The sequence below is a fragment of the Photinus pyralis genome, unplaced genomic scaffold (assembly GCF_008802855.1).
Source record: "Photinus pyralis isolate 1611_PpyrPB1 unplaced genomic scaffold, Ppyr1.3 Ppyr1.4_LG4, whole genome shotgun sequence".
Lineage (NCBI taxonomy): Eukaryota > Metazoa > Arthropoda > Insecta > Coleoptera > Lampyridae > Photinus > Photinus pyralis.
This window is the reverse complement of record NW_022170511.1, coordinates 35455085-35472240: the sequence shown is the minus strand read 5'-3', so window position 1 is coordinate 35472240 and position 17156 is coordinate 35455085. Positions and strand designations below refer to the sequence as shown.

The 17156-nt window shown below is 35.3% G+C and overlaps 1 protein-coding gene across 1 annotated transcript in view; it reads right to left on the bottom strand.

Moving 5' to 3' along the window:
* LOC116169108 (glutaredoxin domain-containing cysteine-rich protein CG31559-like) overlaps window positions 1-17156 on the bottom strand; it is a 37782-nt gene that overhangs the window by 1290 nt on the left and 19336 nt on the right. The window contains exon 3 of the mRNA XM_031485135.1: window positions 11012-11077. Coding sequence (XP_031340995.1) covers window positions 11012-11077 — 66 coding nt within the window. The remainder of the gene's footprint in view (window positions 1-11011; window positions 11078-17156) is intronic.

Sequence of the window (17156 nt, the reverse complement as noted above, 5' to 3'; positions counted from 1 at the left end):
AAAACTTCTTTTACAGTAACATTTCCTCATTAACCTTTTCATCCCTTATTACTTATTCTCTAAAATTTTAATTAACACGATAAGGCATGTAACAAATCGTTTTATTTTTAAGTTAACGCAATCCACTATATACATTTACAAATGTCTATGTCCGAACCCGGATTCGAACCAGGGACCGTTAGTACCGTTGTCGAGTATCAACTCCACTCGTCGGCAAATAGGGATAAAATTATTAAATTACATGCCAACTCCATGTTGGATAGTGTTGACAGCCGAGCAGTTTCAAGCTCCTTTAAGGCAAATTGGTACAACGCAACCTGTAGGAAATTACACGAGTGCTAATTTTCCAAAGTGTCACGCACGTTCTGATGATCTATCCGACGTTGAAGCCCACCTCTAAGGATTGTGCCAACATATCCTACCAATTAGAAGAGAATATACAGATAGACATAATTTAGGGATTGATTAGTCTCAGGGCAAGAATTTTGGGCATGACAATTTTGAATGTAAGAATCTTCAACAGAAAGAAGCAAAGCAACAGTGGATCCAGTCTCTGGAGGTGATTCCAAAATTGTGTGCCACGACCGTGGCGCACCAGGCGAAATACCATCCAAATGCCCAAAATGCCAACCCAGACCATCAGACAGCGGAACAGAATTCCCCCAGTTTGGTAGTAGTTGTAGTTTTCATTTATATCTTATTTAGTTCGTGGCGAATCATTATTGGTGCATTCTTAAGGCGAGTTGGAATGCGCCTGCTAATTGACTAAATTCCTTCAATTCCTCCTGTCTTTCTTGCTTGTTTTGTTGGTCAGCACGTTTTAATGTGTTTATTACTAAAAATTCAACGTCGCGACGCCGACTATGTAATTGAAAGATTTTGAAGTATTATTATTTTAGGACGATTAACTTTGATTTGGTGTAATTTCTTGGAGTAATTTTCGCATAGATCGATCGATCTCGCTTTGTAAAGGATTTAATTGAATTGTGGTGAATACGTAAGTACGGCCATTTTCTTTAACCATATGTTACCTATATACGTTCTAGGATTTTGCAATTCGGATTTGAAGCAATTTAATTTTCAACCTTTCAACCGTCACTGGAGGTAGGTTAAATGATGTGTTCGAAGCCTGGGTCGAAGGGAATTTGAATGTTGTTTCTTTCAGGGTTCCAGATCTAGTTTTGGGTTTTATTTGCAGGTTATATGTTCACATCCACGGTTACATACGAGTTCGAGTGCTAATTATTATTGGTACCGGTCCATTTCCTTCGTATACCAATTTGGGGACTGAGCACGTATGTACAATAACAGCACCTTATCTGAAATAACCTACAACAAACAGCGCTTGAAGTGGAGATAACGAAATGGGATCAATGAGTCATTTTCAAGGGATTACACTAATGTTCATTTTCTTTGAATTTTGAAAATCATCGTCACCAACCTACTGATGCATGATCGATTTGATTTTGGTGATGTATAAAAGTCTGCCTTCTCCTTAAAGGATTACAACACATTAATTAACGGAATCGACCGTGGATCGAAGTATTTTGGCTCCTCAAGCAACCATCAATTCAATGAACAAGTGAATTAACTCGTGCTCCCTGTCCTTTTTTTGTTTTAGAGTGAATTGCTGGAAAATTTCTCTTCCTATGCTGGCGATATCTTCATTAACGGGAAGATGTTTATGATTATTTTATGGGACACCTGTATTTTCATTATCGGCACCATTTTGTCATTTCGGAGGTTCACAAATTAAATATCGATGTGAATTCTTCATTCAGGTAACAAAATTCATGTAATTGTTATACCTGGGTACCCAGAATGGTAATATCTATTTGTGACCTGAAAAGATACACTAATACATGGATTTATTATGTTTTTGAAGCATTTGCCAACATCGAGAGATTACAGCGCTAATCATCTCATAATCGGATATAATCATCGGAGGCTTCAACTATAACAAGGCAAACAAATTCGTAAGCCAGATGTCATTTTCACAGCTTTGCGAGACATGTTGGAATAGCTGTATTCCATCCACATTTAGAAATGTATAGTAAATTACACCAGCAGGGAAGTATCATTAATTTTGAGAGTGACCGTACATCAAATGGAAACTGAATCTGCGGCGGAGAAGAAACTATTAGTTGTTAAAGAACTGTAAAAAGAGACTAAAGGGAATTGAATCTTCTGAAAAATAAAAATAATACAATCTGCGCTTTCATCTTTTGTTGATCAGAATACAAGGAATGCGTTAGCCCTTTTCGAATGAAATTCCGAAAAACGGAAATTGTTTGTACATTTAATTGAAAACACTATCAATTCCATTACAAGAAGTAAAGCACTGTGATTTTGATGCAATGAAGCGCAACGGAATCCAATTCAAGTAGACCACAAAGGAAATGCACTAACAGAATTATGAACTATTTTCGGGAAATTGTAATCGGATCGAACGAAATACTTTCCACTTACGTACAACCACTTCTCGTAAATCACAATAACGACTTCTAGAAAATACGTAAACTTATTGACGCAGTAATTTCAAGAAATGATTGACCCAGCTATTCAGAATTAAATTTGGTTCGTTAAAATAAAAAGGCAAAGAAAGTTAACCTCAACGAGTGGATTATTTTCACTTCGCTTAACGTTACTGTTGTAAAAATAAAAATTAAAAGATCTTGAATCCGATGAAAACGAGAATCTCCAGGGAAACGCGCGCTCTCTGAAAATCTTAACTCGAAATGAAAACATAACTCCAATTTCTTTCAGATTATTCTATTAGAAAAGTTTGCCTGCAATGTATACGGTATAAAACGTTGTTATGTAATGTACATCATGCATTTTCGCAGTATTCGCCCTGTTTATTTTCTTTCTAATAAAAATATCGTAATAAAACGGCATTATACATTTCGTTATTGGCAGAGATTTATACCACACCGATCTATGTAGATTTGGTTACTTGGAAATGCTGTCACGCACAGAACTAGAGTCATCGCCCTACAAGATGTTCCTAACAATTTTATTGATTACCTTGCCGATGGCTATTAAATCCGAGTGACAGTATCTATCGAATGCGTTTAGGGTCGACTTAGATTAGTACCTTGCTGTCAGCTGTATTTCAAAATCTGTTTCAGGTTGATTGCAGCATTTTATTCCATTCATTTATTTGTCAAGCACAGATCTAGCAGAAATAGCACGCTTAGCACGTTCAAAATATTTGTATTGAATCTGTCATTCAAAATGGCATATACCCCATATATATTTTTATCAAAATAAGTTTTTTTTTCAACCACCTGAATAAATATTTGGCTCGATTTTATTTTTTAAGTTAAATTTTGACTTTTACGGTTTACAACATTCAGGTGCTTCTTTACTTGTACCTTGATTTTATAAAATTTTGGGACACGCACAAGAAGGCATTTGATTGTATTTTGACATAATTGTAATTTTCATTATATTTTATACAGAGTGAGTCCGTAAGGAATAAGAAAGTAAAAAAAATGTTATTTTAGCACCGTCAGAAAGCTGAGAAAAAATTACCAGTGCTTTGTTAAAATTATTTGTTGATATCTTGGGATATCTTTAAAAATAAAACGCCAGCGCACTCTCGAAATTTTTTGCCATAACTCCGCTAGTTGTGAGCGACAAGAAACTTTGCCAAAATTAAACTGCAATATCTGTTTGGTTTCAAAATTTGTTTTGTGAAACCTTCAAAAAGATACAAAGGTCGCTAATACGTTGCGTGGGTAAGTTGTACCTCTCGAAGCATGTGCGAGTGGCGGGAGAAAAAATGATGTTTTTCTGTACACAAAATTCGAGCAACCTCCTATGTTTTATTCGTAAGAATGTTGGGAAACGGCTTTCACATTTTGGTTTTCCCAGAAACTTGGATTGCACTTGACCGTTTTGACCTACCTCAAATGGCAAGGTGACAACCGCGCAATTTCAAAAAATGGCTCAATTCGTTTTTGAAAAATAACTCACTCAGAAAAATGCCGAAAAAACTACAAAGGGTAGGAGTTATTTATAATCGAATTTTACACTGTCGTCCTTTTTTTAAATATTTTTACCTATATTGCCCGGTTTTCGAGTGGTACGACCAAGGTTGCAAATTAAACATATAACAATTTTTGGACTGCCCCTTTTTAAAAAAAAGTTTGGGTTAAATGGCATTAAAAAACATGTATTCAATTTAAAAAAGCATAGATATGTCCCTTAATTTAAACAAGTTGTAAATCAGCATAATTATGTATGATGAAAACGCATTTTTGGTAATACAGATCAGTATTTTATTAGCAAAGTTTAAAATTATCGACCTTACGACTGATCTAACTCAAAATAGACTAGAAACTGCACATCCACACTATAGCAGAAAGATGTTAGTGAAAATTTAAATTCTCTAGTTATTATAATTGCTGAGATCTCAGCCGGACAGCCGGCCAGTCAGACAGCCAACCATAACGAACATAATAGCGTATTTTTTTCAAAAATGTTCTAAAGAGGGCCCATGATGCATGGAAAACACGTTGTCAAAGGTGCATGGACGCAGGAGTATTTTGAAGAGCCATAAGTTGTATTACATGCAGGATCAATAAATCTATTTTTCTGAAAAAAGGCTCACTACGTTTGGAACAAACCCTGTATCAAAGAACTAAGATAACAGAAACAACAGTCGACTAAACTCATCGACCTAACCTGTATTTTCAAATGACACAAAAAAACTAGACCGCAACCCTCAAGCAAATATAACAGTAAAAGGAATTGAAGTGAAGGGGGTTACTTTATCGAATGCATGCGAATATTACAGTGTTATAGTCACGGATGAGAATGCAGATTTTAAAGAGCAACTTCTATTTTTTATGCAAATACTAAATTTTCGAAACGGGTGGAAAGTTTCTCGTGAAAAGTTCCGATTTCCTAGCCACATGATTTACATTTTCATTAAGAAAAGGAAGATTTTTGACTGGAATGTTTCAAAATAGTGATTTTGATTGAAGAAATGTAGGTAAAAATGGTCCAAATATCCATTCAAGGAAATAAACCCAAAAATTTAAAGAATGAATCACGCGGGCAATCAAAAGAATTAACCAGAGCGCTTGAAGAGGGTTCAGTAGTGCATAGAATTAAAACCAGTGTGTACCATTTTAAAAGGTCTATCTTTGGGTACCGATAAAATCAGAAAATAAGCTTTACCGGTGAAAATTGAATTGAGTTGAATTCATATAGTTATTTGTCAACGACCCATAGTTTAGTAGCTATACCTTATAAGCAAGGAAGTCAGACCCATACGAACATTTTTACCTATTTTTGCCCTTCAGACATAAGGTTAAATGAATGGGGAGCAAAACTAATAGAAACCACTAAATAACAACAAAAATGCAGAAACTTGAAAATTTTTGCAAAGTATACGAACCTCTTGGTGACTTGACTACTATTTTTTTTAAAAAGGAACTGCAAAAAAGTCCTGCTGAAGTTACGCTTTCCATCTAGGACGATACAAATTATGCTACAACGAAAAATAAGTGCAACAATGTTGATTCCAATTAAAAAACAAGTACAAATTGTGCGCAACCCTTGTGCAGGCAAAGCGCATTTTTTTAAACACCCCTACGAAATTTCTTCCATAAATAAGAAAGTTGGCACTGAACATCCTACACAAAACCAAATTTGGAAAATGGTGCTACATTTGCTTTTATTCCAAGTGGTTATGTATCAAATTTCATTTAAATCCCTCCATAAATAAGAAAGTTGGCACTGCGCATACGCAAAACCAAATTTTGAAACTGGCGTTATATTTGCTTTTATTCCAAGTGGCTGTGTATCAAATTTTATTTAATTGCCTCCATAAATAAGAAAGTTGGCACTGCGCATGCGCAAAACCAAATTTTGAAACTGGCGTTATATTTGCCTTTAACCCAAGTGGCTATGTATCAAATTTTATTTAAATGCCTCCATAAATAAGATAGTTGGAACTGCGCATGCGCAAAACGAAATTTTGAAACTGGCGTTAAATTTGGTTTTATTCGAAGTGGATATGTATCAAATTTTATTTAAATGTCAAATGGTTATATTTCTTCCAAACGTCCCAATCGCCCTTTGTAGGTACTTTCCTTTGACAATTCACTCTTAAGATATAAGCGATCACGACAAGGGGTCGAGGAGGAAGACTATGGTTAGTATAAATTAATTCCTTTCGTTGAGACCTTTCATTAGAGTACCATGAAGAACAAACTAGTTCCACTCCCCCCCCCCCTTTTTCCTTCACCCCGTAGTTTGATAAAAGGACAGAAAGAAGGGCAGTAGTTTGTAGAAAACTGTTCCTTTCGTTGAGACCTTTAATTAGAATACAATGAGAGATAAAATTAATTTGTAACCCCCCCCCCCTCCCCCTCAGGCCCCGTCACTCACTGATCTCGAAAAAGAGTCGCACGGGAAAGTTATAGTTTGTATAAACCAATTTATTTCGATGAGACCTTCCATTAGAATACTATGAAGGTTAGAACATGTTTACCCCCCCCCCCCCCCCAATTTTCTAAAGTTTAACTTGGCACCACTAAAGGCATGCACCTTCAAAGTATAGGCTACCTACTGCAAAAAATTCCAGGACTCTAGGACTATTCCCCTAGAAGTAATTCAAAACTGTAGAAGTGGGTCCGGACGGACGGACGGACGGACAAAACGCAAACAATAGCACATTTTTTTTAATTCATAAAAAATGCGCTAGAAATGTTATCCTTTTCCAACAGTGTTGCTGTTTCCTCCTAGGACGCATCAAAATTGGGCTACAACGAAAATGAAGAGCAACGATGTTGATTCCAATTAAAAAATTAACTAATCGCCAAGCGAGAATTTTTTGGGCGATCCTTCTGAAGGGAAATTTGTTTGGTACGTAGTGTTCGGACGATTTTATCCGGTCTTAATATTTTGGAAGCAAAGCCAATTTTTTTGAATCGTATTATAATAAAGATAAATAAAATAAGAGATAAAATATGAGTCGCAAATTAATATTCAAAGGTGGGCGTGGAGATAAGAACATCTGGCTGAATTGGCCGAAGACGTGTTTACTAATCTGCCGCAGGTGTTCGTTATCTTTTATAACAGCGTCGTTTAGGCAGGAATTAGTTTATTAATAATCGTAGGTGCGTGTAGTGGTGCTTCGTAAATCGTGAGTGTTAAAATGATCTTGAGAATTGTGCGTGTGTAATTTTTATTGTTTAATAACTGGCCGCATTTGCAGAACGGATTGTAGGCGTACCTAGGTAACTAACAAAAATTATAAGTTTAGATAATTTTCAATTTTTTACTTTCTTTCAGAAACTGCAGAGATCATCTTCAAAGGTAAGTGTTTTTTTCATTCACGTTATCTGTTTCGTTTTCAATATTTATATGTACGATTACACAATTGTTTAGTTCGAGGATATATTGCAAATATTCCAAGCTCGAAAATATCGGTGCAGAAGTACGGGTCTGTAATCAATATACTCAAAGTTTATTTTAAACGTCTCAAAATTTTTTTTTGATATCATCCACGTAACTTCCGGTGTAAGTTCGTCAGGTAAGGAGATCATTCATTAGACAAGTGAAATCAACTCTTGATTGTACTTGTTAATGAATGATCTAATGCCCGATGCACTTACACCAAAAGTTTATTTTGGTAATTTTAATCAATTACCCACCATCCACCATGTACAGAAAGTAAGGTGTCCATAGAGTATACCAAACACGGTATACTATTTAATCAATATTCCATATCCATTGCTAAGCTGAAATTAATTATTCAATTTAAAGTTGGTAATAAATTGAATTTCTGTCAGAGAAAATTGGTCAATTTTAATTTTCAAAAATGCGCCCGTTAGAACTTTCTGTAAGGAATTGTCGTACAGTACAATATTCCGCCCAAATAATTTCCATACAGGTTCATTTATGAAAGCGAACAAAAGTCAAAATTCGCTCGGACATGCAGACTGAAATCTTGAGAGCGAGAGGAGGCATTTTTAGCTTCCTAGTTTGAGCTGGATGGCTATATGGAAATTTGTGATACATTATTCGAAAGGCTTTCTCTTGTTGTGTACAACCTACAACAATTATGCTGGGTTTTATTACAAAAAAACGGAGAAAACAAAACTAAAATATTTTTTTTCGCTAAAACGTTTATTTTGATTTCGTTTTGCCAGTGTACATTGGGCATAAAGAATATAAGACTGTCAAACACGTTTTTTTAAGATCCTAGTTTTTTGCGCCTCACAAAAGTAGAATTTTTACCCTCGCAGTTTATCCGGAAAACCATTTTTAGCGTTGGAGTGCTAGCTTTTATTTGATCCTAGTTAGTTTCGTGGTTGTTTATACAATTATTAATGTACTCGCACAATGTAAATTTCATTTTAATCTAAAAATAGTCACATAAATTTAAGATTATAATTTCTAAGTACTACCCAGGGCCGCCGTTAGCCCCGACGGGCCCCGGGAATATTTTTTGACCGGGCCCCTATAAGCTATAATTGAAATTTTTGTTGTCCATCACCCTTATCTTAAACTAGACATTTTCAATCTTTACTACTTAGATTTGAAAGGAGAACATTTGAATAATTTTCATACAGACACAGTAATTTTCATAATTTATTATGAATTGTTGAAATTCAAATAGCCAAATTACAATTTAACTCTGCGGATTTTCTTATTAGCAAAAGTGTATCACTCGCTCAAAATTAATTTCTCTAGCAAGTTGAGCTTCAAGAGCTAATGTACCGAGATTGATCTAACGATCTTAAGCTAATGTCGAGATTGATCTAACGATCTTGACCCATAGTCGATCTCAAACGGTTTTTTACCTAGCGAGCCTTCTGCCACTGTGCCGTAATTAGGAAATTTTGCTCAATGGTATGGTTTTTTAAATCTTCTGCTGTGCATTTTTAGCGCATTTTTGAAAAAAATACGCTATTATATTCGTTATTGCTGGCAGGCCGGCTGTCCGCGTTAGATCTCCACAACTACAATAGCTAGAGACTTCAAATATTCACTAAAAGCTTTCTGCTATAGTGTAGATGTGTGTAGTATAAAAACTTATTATTTACTTTGTGATTTGTTTTACAAAATGAAGACGTACCGTCAATTGAAATTAAATAAAATTAATTATTTAACGCAGCCAAAATTACTCGTGAGATCTATAATTTTAAACTTCGCTAATAAAATACTGACCTGTATTACCAAAAATGCGCTTTAATCATGCATATGCTGATTTACAACTTGTTTTATATTCAACTCTCTCATATAGAGATATATATATGCATATGCAGGTTTCTGTTAAAAAATACAATTCAGGTTTCAAAATCTCTTTTGGCCGGGCCCCCAGAATATGTTCGGGCCCCGGGGCAAATGCCCCGGCTGACCCCCCTTATCGGCGGCCCTGGTTCTACCTACACGCATTTCTTTAGAAACAAATTATTTCGTTGTTGTTGACAGCATCTGTGACAATGCAATGTACCTTTTTGAGATGTTTTGTAAAAAGTGTCGAAACATGAAACCATCGTGTAAGAATTTGTATCCACAAACATTTTTTTAACTAATTTTTTCTGTCGAAATTTGAATTTTCAAGCTTTCAAACGACAAAACGCAAAAACAAATTGAATCTGCGGTGAATCCGAGAAAGTTGTGTTTTGAATTAAGGTCTAATTAGTACCTACAAGCACTTACTTACAAAGTCTTTTTATAAATAGATAATCGCCGTTTTTCATCAATTTCGTTTTTTTTAAATTTTCATTAAAACGCAAATTCAAATGGTATCTCCGAAACTCGAGATACTTGAGGCTCCAATTTAGAACAAACTTGTAACCACGAACATTTTTTTTTGGTCAAAAATGGAATTTTCATTCACTTTCCAATGTGAGGTTTGAATTGTAATAATTTAAGCATGTGGGTCGAATATTTAGATATTTACTCAGGGAACTGCATTAACTTAAAATTCATTGCCGAGGCCTGTTTAAATACTCTTAAGGCTACAACCTAAAAATATTTTCGATTCGACCGAATTGCAATTACAGGGAGATTTAAATTAAAGTTTTTTTAAATAGGACCCTCTGTATAATTATTGCATATCTCGATTCCTTGGTTAATTTATTGTGTAATAATAATAATAATAATAATAAATGCCTTTATTTCATTACCTTGCATAAATATATAAAGTAAATGTAAAACAAAATGTAAAACAAAAATTTCAATTAAGGTAAAGAAACCTAGTGGCGAGGTTCAGCATTGGGAGACAGCTCCTCTTGCTGATCTTCCACCTAACCACGAAAACAACCAAAAAGAAAAGAAAAAGATGACAAGTTGCAAGGTTTACTTAGACAATGTAAATTACGTATAATATGCCCTGGCGAGAGGATGAAAGATGAATGTATTACTTGAATGTGAAATTTACCCCAAATTCAACCATTTATTTCAGAATTCCGTTTCAATTTTAGTTTTGAGTTGAATAGGCAGGAAAATATCGACATTATTTCGCTTTTCTCTCGACATTCATAAGTTTAGTGCATCAATGCGGCCCATTTCATAGCCAATTTACGTATAGTACCAAAGAAGTCCTCCGGAACGAATGATCATTGTGTTATAATTATGTGAAACTATTCATCATCCACACCAATGACAAAATATGATTTACAGATCAGATTTTTACAACAAATTGCTTAATTTTGATTTTGCAATGACCACTATGTAATTTAGGATAGCAATCCCTTTAATACAGTCATCATGAAATTACTAATTCTTCCATAATAAGACAAGTGGTTCGATTCATTCAAAGAAACAGAATCTTGAATGGGCAGAACTAACCAGGCATGAGGTTTCACATATCGCATTCACATAACGGTTACATGCAGACACGTTAATACAAAACACCATCGAAGATAGATTTACAGTGAGAATCACACGCAATGGTGTTTCAAATTCAAACAAAGATTATTACATCAAAGCCCTCGTGAGCGTTTGATGCAAATGCAATTTTCTATTGTAAAATACCAACCTTATAACACTTTAGTATTCTTCGCAATTCTCCGGTCTCGTTCAACCTCTCTATGGTTTCCACGTCCTGAAACAAGAAATCACCATGATAATTAGATCACTACAACTGTCTACTGAAATGAAAATAAAATTGCGTAATCTTTCGGTTGACATAGACATACGGTTTCATTTTATCGCAAAATCTGTATGAACTACCACCACTTAACCCGTGGACACGCCTTCGTAAGTTTCAATTAAAACTTTGTAACTGTAGTGCATTCTCTAAATAATCGAAGCTTTGTAATGTTAATTATTCAGGGTCGGGACCACGATCTAACGGCACTGAACGTTTAGAAAGCTCCATATTTCCACGGTCTCATAGATATTGCGTTTGGGAAAACATTAGCCATTATCCCAGATGATGAAAAATTGCCGTTCTGTCATTTCATTTAGTAGCTCATAAAAAATCGAATCTCAAATTAATATGAAAAGCTCTCGCAGGTCGCTTATGGTCTCAGAAAAAATCTTTTCATGCCTTCTTCTTGCAGCAAGAACTTAATAAGCAAGAAACAAGTGGAATGCAGGAAGAACAAGGTATCTGGTTTTACACAGGGTGCTAAAAATGTGGTATCAACACTCCCTGAACACAGATATGTTTTAAAGATGTAGAAATGCCTAAAATAAGGTTTTGGTTATTGAACAATTTTGAATATTTAAATGACAAAATGAACAAACAATTTGTTGTCAGGAGGTTTTTATTTTAAATTTACGATAGTCTCATCGAACCGTCTGACATTTACTCTATTTGGTATAGTAATTCATTCTCAGTTATCTTATGTCATTGTCGTTTATCTACTATATTTTTCAACAAAACGATATTAAGTTGAACCAAAAGCAAACACGGCGAGATCGATTTTTTTCAAAATTTATTTCATGTTCCAAGGATGCTCTTTAAGAAATTGCGAATGAGGAAGAGCCTTTTCCAAGATATTCTTGTAGAGATTTCTAAGATTCTTAGAGATACTTGTATGGAAATTTCAAGCCAGATAGTTACAAAGGGAATTTTTAAGGAAATTCCTTAAATTGCTTTTCTAAGAAGATTGCCTAGATGGTTTAGACTAGGTCAATTCCTAGGGACATTTTTAAAGAGCGAACCTTCTGGAAGCAGTGCTCCGGGGGCGATCTCTTACACGGGCTGATTTTGCGGAAGGAATTTACCGCACATGATTTATTGCCTTTATAAAACAAATTCCAAACAATTTCCATAAATGAAGTGTTCAGAATTTGATTTTATGTGGCAGCAAATATCATTTGTGATTCGGCCCTTAAGACAAAAAATTGCCCCGCAGCTCAAAAACCGACTTTATTTTTGCATTCTACGGACCCGAATTCGTAAAACAACAAGTTTTTGTTTCAAAATTTCCTGAAAAATTTCAATTCTTTCAAAGTACCTACAAATACCTAAGATAAAGGAACTTTTCACGGAAAAATTGAATTATTTTTATAAAATCATGAAAATTACTTCTTATAACAAATCGGGAGCGTGGAATCCAAAAATTGTCACAGATTCGTCATTATCCCTTCCTTACGCTCCAAAGAAAGTCAAAAAGAATTGAAAGGCTCCTTCCGAATGACAGCTTCCTTATTTTTGAGCGCATTTTCCAAAAGGAAAACAAACGCTATTAACCGCACCGCACTTTGTCCGTCTGTCGCTCTGTACGACAGTTCCACTACTAGTCCTTTTTCGTCGTGGTTTCTTTCTTACACGGTGTAGCACGGCCCCGAGACCAAAACGGCAAAAGATTTTTTGGATTAGTCACTTCCTTCCCGAGTTACTGATTATGTGCGGGGAAAATACCCTTTCGTCGGTTGCAAGTGACCACGTTTTTAACTTGTTGGCTTTGCAGTTTTTTGGTTTCAACAGAAGAAGGATGAGATCGTGTAGTGTCAAAATATCAACCACCTGCGACTTACCTACTGTTCCTGAGAAAAGTAACCTCAATTTTGGTGTAGGGCGGTATTTGCCCAGTGGCCCAAATTTTTGTACACCCTCTAATTCTTCTTCTGTCTAAGAAAAAATTGAACATTGATATCTCAACAAACAAAGTAGCGAATTTTATGTTGGGGTTATATTTGATACCTATATAGAATTTTTTGGCCCTAAAGGGCACAAAATCGCCACGCAGACCATTTTATTTTTGGATTCTACACAGCGGATTTTTTTTGTATCGTATGGGTGGCACTTCCTAGGTATTCTTCTTTTCTTGGGAATTTTCCTGTCGCAATCAAAACTTTAAGAATCCAGGAAATTTTCTTAGAAACCTGTTTGGAAGGGATCTTAAAATTCTAATTAATTTATCTCAACGTTATTACTTATTATTATTCTTGAGTCTAGAAATCCGTTTAACACTTTTTTAGCGCATTTGAAAAAATCCTGAAAAAATAAATAAATAAACATAACCAAACTAGAGACCTCTACTGGGAAACAGAAAGTTTTGATCACTTTTGCTACCTGCACTATTTTACATAAGTAGTCCTTTAGTAGTAGTAGTTTATATCTTAATTATTTCTTCATTTGGCATTTGGGTCAAATCTGTGTTCATTTTTAAAATCATATTCATTTTTTCAACAATTTTCTGTTTCCATTGCGCGAATCATTTTGTCGTTTGTTATTTCGTCTATATTTGCTGGAACAAATTGTCTAGATATGAGTCTGCACTTAAAGCTAGAAGTGAATACCCCCAATATATCGACAATCGACGTCATTCTTTGCCATTCAGCAACATTTCACTTCAAATTGCCACAATTCATATCATATCATTTCTAGAGTTAATAAAACCCTATCGACATCAAACTTAAGAAACCATATACTTTGTACAAGTACACATGTTGCATAACTAAACATAATTATAGTATATCACCGTCTCAACGTTGTGCTTTGAACTTTGGGTACGAAAAACAAAATGTCCACACTGTGCATGTGTCCTAACAAGGTCCACCTGTATTAATGTACTTCAGAAATGTGATTGGGACATTTCCAGAATAGGTACGCTTTTTGATATTTGTATATTTAGTAATAACATTTTTTAGATCTAGATTCGAATTTATCTTCTACATTTTCTTTCGGTAATCGAAGATACGATACCTATATGAAGCTAAAGGAACAAGCTTCTTGCCTTACATTTTTTCTGCATGAACTCGATATCCTTAACAACTAAAAGTACATCATAAAAATGAAGGCAATATTGATTTTTAATCCAGTTTCATTGAAGGATATTGAGAAAACACCATTATTCTAAATATCAAAGAAGCGGAGTTTAGTTGCTTTGCTTTTATATCAGTCATAAACGCATGTGTTAGTAGTTTCACACGCATTCAAAATGTAATTTAAGGTTGTAAATAAATCGCTTATTCCAAATATGCCCACACCTAAATTTTTAAGTCAAAAACGTAACAACAGCCTAGCCCGAATTGCAGAGAAACCTCTTAGCCTACATTAACACATTTCCCTCGAAAAGAAAATTTGCAGCGTTATTCACTCGAAAGCGAGTAACGCGTTTATATTCTATAAGGCACGTTTTAAAACGAATTTGGGTTAGGATTGATTATTTTAGCGGCTTCGGTTAAATTTCCAATAACGGTCTAGTAATTAATTTAGCAATATTAAGTTATTTGCTTTACGCCTTTTGTTAACGAAACTCTATGGGGGAATGTTATGAATTTATCGAGGAATAGTTTTAAAGTGATCTGAAAACGTGTACAAATGCTGTACAGAACAATCATTTAATTGAAAAAGACGTTTTCTAGTTCAACCATATAAAAAAGGCATAAACTGTCTGAGGTGAACGTCCGATGTATAACGTTACGAAACGGAGATGAGAAAATGCACCTTGAGAGTATTTGCAATTTCATTTCGTTAATAGAAACCTGGTAAGGTCACTTTTTCACTCGTGGTAGCTGAGAAAACGGCGTGGGCCTAAGCAATCTATAACAATAGCTGATGTTAAACGATATCTTGCAAGAGCGTTGGTTACATGCCTACTCATTTTATTGTCGGAAGTTCGTAATTTCGATTACATTCACAGAAATACTGCGGTATTATAGAAATATGTCACATGCGCTTGAAGTCTGCGGTTAACTATACTGTAGACTGTAGAGTTATTTTTACTATGCGCGTCCCAAAAGAACCAAATATTAAAGTTATACATTTTCTCAGGAAGCAACGAACCATTTTAGTCAATTTTGACTTCCTATGTTAGTGGCTATCATATTTAGTTCAAATAACCTGACCCACCGCTAATATTATTTTGAAAGATATCGTGCAGAACGAGTGAAAAATCGATTCGCTACTCAATCTGTTGCATAAAGGCGGGTAAACTATAAAATCCGTCCGTTTGACTAAGCAGCAATATTAACTACCACTCTTGGTTTTGCTGAATTAACATATTATTATTATTTATTGTTCCATTGTCTTGTTCTGAGCCCTCAACAGGCTTTCGTCCAATTACAGAGTGATCCCAGCACAATATGCTTTTTAGAGGTGCCCATGCAGTTGTTCTATTAATCCGCTATTTACCTTACGAATTAATTTAGTTCGAGTAGTCAAAAGATAATTTTTAAATAACGCTCGACACATTAGTTTTGAGTTTGAAGCCACACTTTATAATCTTGTCGTAAAGTTTAAAATGCCATGATACTGCAAAGAACGCAACGCCTTCCTTCCTTGAAGTAAGGACTGTAATATTATTTATGGCCGTTTGCACCGACAAATTTAAGCGGAGCTTAACTTAAGCGTAGCTTAAAATCCATGGCAACCATTGTCTTAATAATCGTTGCCACAGATTTTAAGCTCGCTTAAGCTAAGATGCGCTTAAGTTTGTGGGTGCTAACGGCCATTAATGATTTAATTTAATTAGTTAATTGACATTGAAACGTACAAGGTAAAAATGTTGTCTGGAACTGTGAATATATTTTCAAAACAATTTTTTTTAAAGAAGCTTTTTATGGTATCCAAAATTATGAAAAGTTTTCCATCAATCTATGTAAATTTGTGGTCAGTGGTGTACTTCTGTATGATCGAAGGGGGCAGTATTTTATCAATATTATTTTCTTCAAAGTATCTTCCAAATAAGAGAATATAAATAAACGTTGTACATCGTGTGGTATATTTTGAGAACTAGTTATATGCAAATAGTAATCGCATACGATTTTCAGGAGGGGAATTTTTGACACTCCGTTCTCGAGATATTCGCATTTAAAGAATTGACTTCACTAACAAAAACGTTAAGTCATTTTGTTTACTGATTGGAAGTAATATATTTATTGTCATTCTTTTCTCTTTGCAGTTTTGCATTAGTTTGCTTAAGCCTTTGTCGTACCTTTTTTCGTGATTTTTTCTGGAAGGCACGGTAATTTGCATTATGTGTTTAATAATGCTTTATATCCCTGTTATTAATCATATACAGGGTGATTCCTATAGTACCTGCCACCGTTTGGGAGCGTATAGGGGGTGCCTAGGGGAATATTTTGATATAGGACACTTGGGGTCGGAAATCTAAAATAAGGGCGCCAGAACCAAATTTATCTTCTAGAATTTCACGCCTGTATGTAGGCAACCCAACCGACCGACGTTTCGCGCGGAGCGATGCAGAGCGAGTTAGCGCGAGGAAGCGACATGGGAGGGAAGGAGGGAAAACGACAGTCAAAAGCAATAACGTTTACAAGTGTTCAACGTGGTCACCGTTGTTCTCAATGCACTTCCTACATCTAGCCAACTATTATTATACTATTGCCATAGTGTTTATTCACTTGATACGCGTCGTTGCAGACGGGATTTCGTGGGTTTAAACAAAATTCTGATCAAGTGTCAGCCACACATCGCCGCCTGAGATCGCTCCGTGTGCACCGCCGGCCGGTTGGGTTGCCTACCTACAGGCGCGAAATTCCAGAAGGTAAATTTGGCTCTGGCACCCTTATTTTAGATTTCCGACCCCAAGTGTCCTATATCAAAATACTCCCCTACGCACCACCTACACGCTCCCAAACGGTGGCAGGTACTATAGGAATCACCCTGTAGATAGGCTATGCATTCAAATTTGTATATGTTATCAAAACATGTAAAAACATACAAGGTGTTCCATTAAACAACTAATCTGTTGAATAATACC